Raw genomic sequence first — 10,050 nt, 5'->3', positions numbered from 1 at the left:
CCTGGCACAGCCAGAAGATGCCTGGCCACCTCTCAGAGCCTGGTTCCCCTCTAGGTTTCTGCTTTTCCAGGGTGTTTTTTTGCTAGCCTCCATGGGGCTTTATACAATATATTTGATTGTGTGTGTGTGTGTGTGTGTGTGTGTGTGTGTGTGTGTGTGTGTGTGTGTGTGTGTGTGTGTGTGTGTGTGTGTGTGTGTGTGTGTGTGTGTGTGTGTGTGTGTGTGTGTGTGTGTGTGTGTGTGTGTGTGTGTGTGTGTGTATAGGTGTGGGCTATGTGTGTGGCATGCTAATGGATGCTAATCATGCTCCTGTATAAGGCTGTTTCTGCTGAGTCTGACTACAGTGGATTACTGAGCCGAAAGCAAATCACCTTTACTCCCTCTCTTTCATCTCCTCATGCTCACTCTTATTCCGTCCTTCTCTCTCATTCCCCCCTCTCTTTCAATCTTCCCTCACTTTCGCTCCCCCATTGCTTTCATTCCCTCCTCGCTTTCATTCCCTCCTGCTGTCCCTCATTACCTGATACTGGAGTTGTGAGACCAATTTATTTTTGTACCGTTCAAATCACTTTATTAGCCTTGTCCAGGAATTTTTCTCAATTTAGGTTCTTAAAGACAAAAGTGTTTCTGTGAGACTAACAGCAGCGATGAACCAGAAGATTGTCCTCATCACAGGTTGCTCCTCAGGCATCGGCCTGGCCCTGGCTGTACGCATAGCCAAGGATGAAAAGAAGAGGTTCATTGGTAAGTTAATGGGTACTCTTTGGGTTGAACAGAATTTGGATATTTAATGTTATGGTAACCAAAATGTGATGTTTATTCCACCTCTGTCAATGGATGAAATCTCAGCTATCTATTCAAATTATTATGGAAAGCAGTGAAATTGTCAGGATGGTTCCTTTACCTCCAAAATCCCCAAAAGTATGGTCAGAAACTCCTAATCCCCAGACTATAGAGCTACACAATATTCATAGACAAACTTGTCTGCTTCCAAGAGACTAAGATACACCTGTGTTGTGTTCTCCAGTGTATGCCACAATGAGGAACCTGGGTAAGGCAGAGGCACTCGTGGAGGCGGCAGGCAGGACTCTGGGCAGGACCCTGGTGATTAAACAACTGGATGTATGCAATGAAGACTCCATCAAGGCCTGTGTGGCCAGCCTACCGGATGGCAAGCTAGACATACTCAGTAAGTACGGATGCATGCCTACACCCTTATCTGGTATTACATGTAGGCTAATGACCTCACATTTATATGTATGGACACTGTCTTCCCTGATCGCATTTGCATTACAAACCCAGTAAAGCATTTGACTGTAATTATTTTGTAAGGCTAGTTGGTTGTACCTTATCCCCTTACACTGTGTATAAGACAGTAGTTTTGGAATTGTTAGTTAGATTACTTGTTGGTTATCACTGCATTGTCGGAACTAGAAGCACAAGCATTTCGCTACACTCGCATTAACATCTGCTAACCATGTGTATGTGACAAATAAAATTTGATTTAAAAAAATATATATTTTATTTTTATTTTTGTACAGTCAAATTAAAATGGCCTGCACTGACTTTTCCCACACATCCCAATTCCAGTGGCCGGCTCAGTAGGATGTAACGTTACAGAACATTCAAGCAGAAATGTATCATAGAAAACAGATATAATTGTCTGTCATGTAGAATAGGGCATCGTTTCAGCTCTGCTGATTCTATTTGTATTTGCAAACAAATCAAATAAAAAAATCGAATCAAATGTATTTATATAGCCCTTCGTACATCAGCTGATATCTCAAAGTGCTGTACAGAAACCCAGCCTAAAACCCCAAACAGCAAGCAATGCAGGTGTAGAAGCACGGTGGCTAGGAAAAACTCCCTAGAAAGGCCAAAACCTAGGAAGAAACCTAGAGAGGAACCAGGCTATGTGGGGTGGCCAGTCCTCTTCTGGCTGTGCCGGGTGGAGATTATGCAAACGCAACAATCAGAACGTTTTCACATAACTGAATAAACCTATATTTTCCCCTCTCAGTCAGCAATGCTGGGATGGGTCTGGTAGGCCCCATAGAGTGTCAGTCTATGGAGGAGATGAAGGCTGTCATGGATACCAACTTCTTTGGTCTAGTGAGACTCCTCAAAGAGATCCTACCAGACATGAAGAAGAGGAAGAGTGGCCATATTGTTGTGATCAGCAGTGTCATGGGCATACAGGGTAAGAGATGTTGCTTCTTTTCACACAATGGCTTTTAATGAGGTTTTCTTACAGACTAGCAAGTGTATTTGTGAGTAGGCTACACATTTGTATGTACAGCCATGTCTGTCCCGAGCTCATCGAAACGGGAAACTGCGAAGTCGAGTTAAAAACAATGTTGCCATTTTGCTAGCAGGCTGAATCCAGTCGATACAATGTTGCAAATTTGCTAGGGTATACTCAAGACCGAAAGAGAGGAAGACAGCCAGAGAAAATAGATTCATACGATTGAAATAACCTGAACCAGCTGTCACTGGATTATACCATGACAGGTTGTTCGTTTAATTTTGAATGCGCTTTTATTTTAATATTTACCACTGTATCAGTACAAAATTGCATTTTAAACACATAGGAGAATAGTTCAAAGAGATCCCCAGCAATGTTTGCAACCTTTGTTGCATTTAGGGGAGCTCATGTCTCATTTGGGGGGCAGAGCCCCCCCGGCCCCCATGATTCCCACACTGCTACTGGTTCAATATTAACCATTGAAGAACACTAGGCTTAGAAATGGAAAGACTCCATCACGATCTGAACTTCAGAAATTTACATTTTACAATTGACACATCCGGTCTGTATAAATTATTTGGTGGCATTCTCCTTTTTCACAGGTATATTATTCAACGATATCTACGCAGCATCCAAGTTTGCTGTGGAGGGTTTCTGTGAAAGCATGGCCGTCCAAGCCATGAGGTTTAATCTGAAGTAAGTAGTCCTACCGTACCACTAGTTCTGGTCCAGGGCGTTAGTGTGGTTTGCTAAGGAATGCTCAGCATTAGCAATAACTAACGCCTTGGACCAGAGCTTCCCTACAGCATACTGCATCTGGTGTGTGTGGAGGGTACATTCACACTGCTCTGTTTGTGAGAGTTAAATTATCAGGGGGCAGAGATTAGAGCAGGGAGTGAGAGGATGCATCGTGGAGCTGCCTTCCCCTCAGGGGGAAATAATGCATGCTAACCAACACCTGTAGCCCACTTGTCCTTGTCACCAACACCTGTAGCCCACTCGTCTATGTCACCAACACCTGTAGCCCACTCGTCCATGTCACCAACACCTGTAGCCCACTCATCCATATCACCAACATCTGCACTTATACAGTGCAATATCCTACCAGTGTTTCATGCCACGAGTGACAAAAAACATGCTACAGTTGGGTAAAATGGCAATAACAACCACACCCAACAAATATTATAGAGATTATTTAGAAGAAGCAACAGCGTACAGACACAATTTTAGGATTTATTATAGATTTTCCTGTGTTATTAGATACAGAAAATACAAAAGGGTTTTGGTGACAGAATAGAATTGAGTTTACTAGGCTAACTGAACATTCATTTGAAGTAGTAATTGTATGTGTATGTGTGCGTGTGTGTGTGTTGCTGCCATTGCTGTGGCAGTATAAGTTTGATTGAGCCAGGCCCTGTGGTGACGGAGTTTGAGCATAAGGTCTATGAAGAGGGCATGAAGACAGACCTCTCCAAAGCTGACAAAGTGACAGCAGATATGTTTACCAACATCTATATGAAGAACTTCAAGCAGATCTATGAAAGCCTTGGACAGACACCTGAGGACATAGCAGAGGTATATTAGCAAATTGACACATTATAAAGGCTTATACATATAACATCTTATAAAGTATTATACTTAGAGACTAAGTAAAGTCTAATTCTAAATCACAGGGTTAGTTTGTTTGGTGCATGTGTTCAAATGTCTGTGCTTAAATGTCTCTCCCTAACTTGACTCACTTGACTTGTCCAAGGGCCCTCAACAGTGCATCTCTAGAAAACCATGTTCTGGAAAGTTATTTTGTATTTATTTCAGGTTATTCTGAATTATTAATCTCATTTTCAATGGCCCTTCCTTCTCCGTGTCTTCCTCCCTTAGCACACACACAAGATCATCACCATGGACAACCCTCCATTCCGGCACCAGACCAACACCTTGTACACCCCCATGACCACCCTGAAGTATGCTGATCCAAGCGGAGACCTTCCCATCGACACCTTCTACAAGATGGTGTTTGAGCACGACAAGGTCTTCAATGCCAGCCTCAACTTCCTCAAGCTGCTACGCTGGAGGACCCGCAAGAGCTTCGCTATAGATAAGGACAAGAGCAATTCTTAGGATGTGTCCCAAAAGGCAATTTTCTAATTAATTCACTTTAAAAAAAATATAAATCATAAACCAACATAAAATTCCAAGGTTTTATCTTCTGAGTGTTGGTGTTGAAAATGTATGGATTCAAAAGTTGATGGAGTAGTTACCTTTCAATTTGGGCAAAATGTTTCACTGGGGAATCTCAATGGACTTTTGTATTGACAGGGCCTACAATAAAAGGATCCATCACCACTGATAAGATGTGTGGAGATCCAATTATGGAACAATCTTATCTATTGGGCCACTAATCCATGATTCACAGTTTATAGAATATTACACTGCATTCAAAGTCCCAATTGTATTAAAGGATAATCCCATATTAACCACTACCTATGCATTATTAGATCACCTTTTTGTTTGTCCTGAACAAGCACAAGACAGGAATAGGGTTACATGTGATTTAAAAAAAAAACATGGTAAAGGTCAATTGGGAAAGGGGAAATAAGCTTGCACACTTAAGTATTATAACCATATGTAGGCCTGCTATACATTTTATTATGGTATTATTGTGCCTTCAACACAGTAGGTGGCGACCATTTTTATTTGGTCGATTTCACAGGGCACCGTAGAAAAATAATATACCGGAAAGGGGTTTTATTTGCGTGGATCGTTTCCGCAGAAATTTCAGTGCCGAACTGCCGGTGAACTGAATTTAACAGAATAAATGAATTAAAGTATTTCGTTCTGCCGATAAAGGAACCGTAGTTCTCGTTCCAGTGTATCCAGGATTTTGGTTTAAACAGTGGTTTGGGGATCAACACTGCGTTACGAAATTATCCAAACGAAACGCTTGCTAGCCATGTTTTCAAAAGCCGCTGCAGGTAACTAAACTAGCTAATGTTAGCTAGGTTAACGCGTTGCGACAGATGGACCATAGCTTGCTAACTCGCTAGCTGGTTTTCATTTTAACTTGTCCTCACCATCGTGTTTTACTTAGACCTATTCGTTACATTCCACGTCTCTACAGTAACATTAGGACATGCTGTGTCAATAGGCTTTTGTGTAGCTAGTTTGCATAGCTTTAACTTTTAAACCCAACTAGCCAACGTTAGCGTCTAGCCCACGATATTTTCAACACGTAACGTTAGCTAGTTAGCCCTCTGCGGAAGCCTACCATCAAATCAAGCTTTCCCCCAGTTTGGTTTTTTATTAACTTGAGAAACTAGTTCTCTGGAATACGATGGCTTCTTCGTCGGGAAACGATGACGACCTCACCATTCCCAGGGCAGCCATCAACAAAATGATCAAGGAAACTCTGCCCAACGTACGGGTTGCCAATGATGCAAGAGAGCTTGTTGTGAACTGCTGCACAGAGTTCATACATCTAATCTCATCAGAGGCGAATGAAATATGTAACAAATCTGAAAAGAAGACCATATCACCTGAACATGTAATTAATGGTTAGTATCTTTGTATTTTTTATTCTGTATCAACAGGTTTGAAAATATATTCACTTGTAATGTATAGGTGTTTCCCCCCTTCCTGCCTGCCATGTATTTTTTAGTTTATGCAGATGTGTGCTTGCCTGGCCACTTATCTGTAAACCAGGTTAGCTATAGTAAATCAATCTGGAACCAAGCTAGTTATGCACTAGAAATTCCAACAATAATCAAGTGATGAGACTGTTGAATTACATGTCTGTTTCCTTTTCCCCAACATTGTTTCCATACTCTTTTCCCCTTTCCCCTAACCATATCCTCTTCTCCACAGCACTTGAAAGCCTGGGTTTTGCGTCGTACATCACAGAGGTGAAGGATGTCCTGCAGGAGTGTAAAACAGTAGCACTTAAAAGGAGGAAGGCCAACTCTCGCCTGGAAAACCTGGGCATCCCAGAGGAAGAGCTCCTCAGACAACAGCAGGAACTATTTGCTAAGGTAAGGATCAAGAGTCATAACCTGGTTAACCAGACTGATCATTACAAGAGTGTGTTAAGGATCAAGACGGATAACCTGTTTGATTCAGACTATTTCTTGCCACATCTCTGCATTTTATAGATCACCTTCACCAGGAATGGATAACTGCAGTGCACAAACGGATATTTCTGCAGTATGACAAAGGCTCAAATAATGTATATTTGTTTTGGTAACATTTAGTAGATATTCTAGGTTGAGTGGCTCCCTGCTTTGCTGTTTGCATCTCTATCTCTGACCATGTCTAATTTATTGGTGGACTGACCGTATTTACTGTGTTCCAGGCACGGCAGCAGCAGGCCGAGCTGGCCCAGCAGGAGTGGCTCCAGATGCAGCAAGCTGCCCAGCAGGCCCAGTTGGCTGCAGCATCTGCCAGTGCTGGACAGCAGGCTGGCTCATCCCAGGATGAGGATGATGAGGATGACATGTGATTATGAAGCTGATCCCTGGGTCTGGGCTGCAATATGCAAAACATTTGGAACAGATACTAAAAACAATAATCTCTTATTGGATGACTACAGATAGTAGGCTGCCACCTGTTTCTGGCTGTTTTCATCCGTTTCGTGCCTGCTGAATACGAACCAGGCCATATTCCTTGTCTTTGGACAGTGTCGACAAGCAGCCCTCTCTTTCTCTCTCCGAACACTCTAATTGGCAGTGATCTGAGCTGTGTTCGGACATAATGCACATAACCCCACCAGTCCAGTATCAGGAGTTCATATTATGGACAGTTTCAAGGTACGGGGATATGGGGAATTTTATTATATGTTTTTATTGTCAAATACTAGGTAGACATTTTTTCTTTTTTGACAGCAGTACCTGAAAACACATTTGGATAAAGATACATTTAAGCTTTCCTCCACTTAAATTAACAAGCAGGAGAACAGCTCCTCACTTGTCTTACCAAAGGTGGGCGGTGCTTATTCCTCCTACTGGCATGTCCTTTTTGGGAAATAATTTTTACAGAACATGTTCCTTACCCCCCTCTTTGTTTAACATGACTGATATGTCCCCAATAGCACCACCTCCCATATAAACTGGCTCTGATCAATCATTTGGGATACACCCAACATATTTCTGAAACACTTAGAAGGGTTGTGAATATGTTTTGATTTGTAAAATAGGATTCAAATGCTTTTTGTTTTATTTTAGCTCGGCCATACAGTGCCTTCGGAAACAATTCAGACACCTTGACTTTTCCCACATTTTGTTACATTAGTCTTATTCTAAAAATTATTAAATCATTTTCCCCCATCAATCTACACACAATGCCCCATAATGACAAAGCAAAAACTTTGCACCTGAGCTCAATTGAGTCTCGTAGCAAAGGGTCTGAATACTTGTGAAAATAAGGTATTTCTGTTTATTTATTTTCTAAAATCCTGTTTTCGCTTTGTCATTATGGGGTATTGTGTTTAGGTTGCTGAGGAAAAACATTTGATTTAATCAATTTTAGAATAAAGCTGTAATGTAACAAAATGTGAAAGTCAAGGGGTCTGAATACTTTCTGAAGGCATTGTACATGGTGTAAGTAGGTTGATTCTTTTTTTAGGATGTTCACCTACAGTATTGCTAACTGTTTAGCTACTCCTTTCAGAATCTTTTTTGACTGACTCATATAACCAAAGATATAGGTTGTGTCCTAAATGGCACCCTATTCCCTATATTGTGCAATACCTTTGACAAGAAAACAATTGGCCCTGGTCAAAAGTAGAGCACTACATAGGGAATAGGGTGCAATTTGGGTCACAACCACAGGAGAGCTTAACAACCCAAGTATATGAGCCTAAAGTGTATGTTCCATGTGTAGTATAAAGAGACGTGGGTAGAGTGTGCACTCAAGTTACTGTTCTCAATGACTGATAACGTTCACCTTGAAAAAATGCTTTGATTTCTTCTTGGATTTTTATAATGTGCATCCCAAATGGTACCCTATTACCTTTTATGCTGCACTACTTTGGCTCTTGTCAATAGTAGTGCACTATTTCAGGAATGGGGTGCACATTTGTTTTTCTGTGGTGCAGTATATTAAAGTTGCATTATGAATGTGTGGTGAATTCTATAAAGATTGGTAACCTGTCATTGTGTTACCCATTTCACATGCCTTTTATAAAGTTGTATTCTTTAAGCAATAAAGTTAACATATTTTATAGTGACCTATTGTTCCTCATGTTTTCTGGAGTTATTTATAGTTCTTTCCTCATTTTTAGGTGTTTTTGTACTGTGTATGTTAGCCTCAGTTTTATATATCATGGACAAAAGCAGAATTTTTAAAGTTTTTAATTTGACTAGGACCAACAAGTCATAAAATGCCATTATGTTTTGATGGTAAATTATTCTAAATAAGACAACTAATGTAAAGTCATTACAATGACCGACAGTGACATGGCCTGCATACTAACCAGGCATGTCACCCATTGATCATGTTTGGGATGCTCTGGATCGACGTGTATGACAGCATGTTTCAGTTTCCACCAATATCCAGCAACTTCGTACAGCCATTGAAGAGGAGTCCGACAAGTCTTGTTAGACTTCAGTGCAGATTTTGAAATTATTGATCATAGTCTACTGCTGGAAAAACATATGTGTTATGGCTTTCCACCCCCTGCTATAATGTAGATCAATGGTTACTTGTCTAACAGAACACAGAGGGTGTTCTTTAATGGAAGCCTATCAAATATAATCCAGTTAGAATCAGGAATTCCCCAGGGTAGCTGTTTAGGCCCCTTTTTAAATTATTACTAACAACATGTCACTGACTTTGAGTAAAGCCAGAGTTTATATGTATGCGGATGACTCAACACTATACACATCAGCGACTGAAATAACTGCAACAAAGAGATGCAGCTGGTTTCAGTGGGTGGCAAGGAATAAGATAGCCCTGAATATTTTCTAAACTAAAAGAATAGTATTTGGAACAAAACACTCACTAAACCCTAAACCTCAACTAAATATTCTAATTGAAATGATGTGGAAATTGAGCAAGTTGAGGTGACTAAACTGCTTGTAGTTACCATGGATTGTAAAGTGTCATGGTCAAAACATATTGAGAGAACAGCTAAGATGGGGAGTTGTACAGTATGTCTATGATAAGGCGCTGCTCTACCTTCTTGACAGCACTATCAACAAAGCAGATCCTACAGGTCCTAGTTTTGTCACACCTGGACTACTGTTCAGTCGTGTGGTCAGGTGCCACAAAAAAATAACTTTGGTTCAGAACAGGGCAGCACGGCTAGCCCTTGGATGTACACAGAGAGCTAATATTAATAAAATGCATGTCAATCTCTCCTGGCTCAAAGTGGAGGAGAGATTGACTTCATCACTGCTTGTATGTATGAGAGGTATTGACATGTGGAATGCACTGAGCTGTCTGTTTGAACTACTAGTGCACAGCTCGGACAACCATGCATTCTCCACAAGACATGCCACAAGAGGTATCTTCACAGTCCACAAGTCCAGAACAGACTATGGAAGGCACACAGTACTAAATAGAGCCATGACTACATGAAACTCTACTCCACATCAATTAACTCATAAAAGCAGTAAAATTGGATTTTTAAAAAACAGATTAAAAAAACACCTTATGGAACAGCAGGGACTGTGAAGCAACACAAACATAACCGCATACACACACACACACGATAGCATACACACTATACACAGACGTACACATGGATTTTGTACTGTATATATGTGGTAGTGGTGGAGTAGGGGCCTGAGGGCACACAGTCAGAATGTATTGTT

General features: G+C 40.9%; 2 protein-coding genes across 3 annotated transcripts; both read left to right on the top strand.

The window, feature by feature from the left end:
* The first annotated feature begins 385 nt into the window (after window positions 1–385).
* zgc:109982 (uncharacterized protein LOC553564 homolog) lies at window positions 386–4,725 on the top strand. 2 transcript variants are annotated; one of them, XM_046300455.1, is made up of 6 exons: window positions 386–744; window positions 1,028–1,189; window positions 2,021–2,200; window positions 2,848–2,941; window positions 3,619–3,820; window positions 4,124–4,725. In XM_046300455.1, the coding sequence occupies exons 1-6, from the start codon at window positions 648–650 to the stop codon at window positions 4,361–4,363; spliced, it is 975 nt and encodes a 324-aa protein (XP_046156411.1). In that variant the 5' UTR covers window positions 386–647; the 3' UTR covers window positions 4,364–4,725. The 2 variants fall into 2 exon arrangements, with proteins under 2 accessions (XP_046156411.1, XP_046156412.1); XM_046300456.1 differs by having other exon boundaries at window positions 387–744; window positions 3,637–3,820.
* A 145-nt stretch (window positions 4,726–4,870) lies between these two features.
* On the top strand, window positions 4,871–8,462 carry dr1 (down-regulator of transcription 1). The gene is made up of 3 exons (XM_046300458.1): window positions 4,871–5,796; window positions 6,107–6,270; window positions 6,591–8,462. Exons 1-3 carry the CDS (start codon window positions 5,577–5,579, stop codon window positions 6,735–6,737), a joined length of 531 nt encoding a protein of 176 aa, XP_046156414.1. The 5' UTR covers window positions 4,871–5,576; the 3' UTR covers window positions 6,738–8,462.
* The last annotated feature ends 1,588 nt before the right edge of the window (window positions 8,463–10,050 follow it).

The sequence above is a fragment of the Oncorhynchus gorbuscha genome, linkage group LG15 (genome assembly GCF_021184085.1).
Source record: "Oncorhynchus gorbuscha isolate QuinsamMale2020 ecotype Even-year linkage group LG15, OgorEven_v1.0, whole genome shotgun sequence".
NCBI lineage: Eukaryota > Metazoa > Chordata > Actinopteri > Salmoniformes > Salmonidae > Oncorhynchus > Oncorhynchus gorbuscha.
The sequence above is the reverse complement of the archived record's forward strand: the minus strand, read 5'-3'. Positions and strand labels throughout refer to the sequence as shown.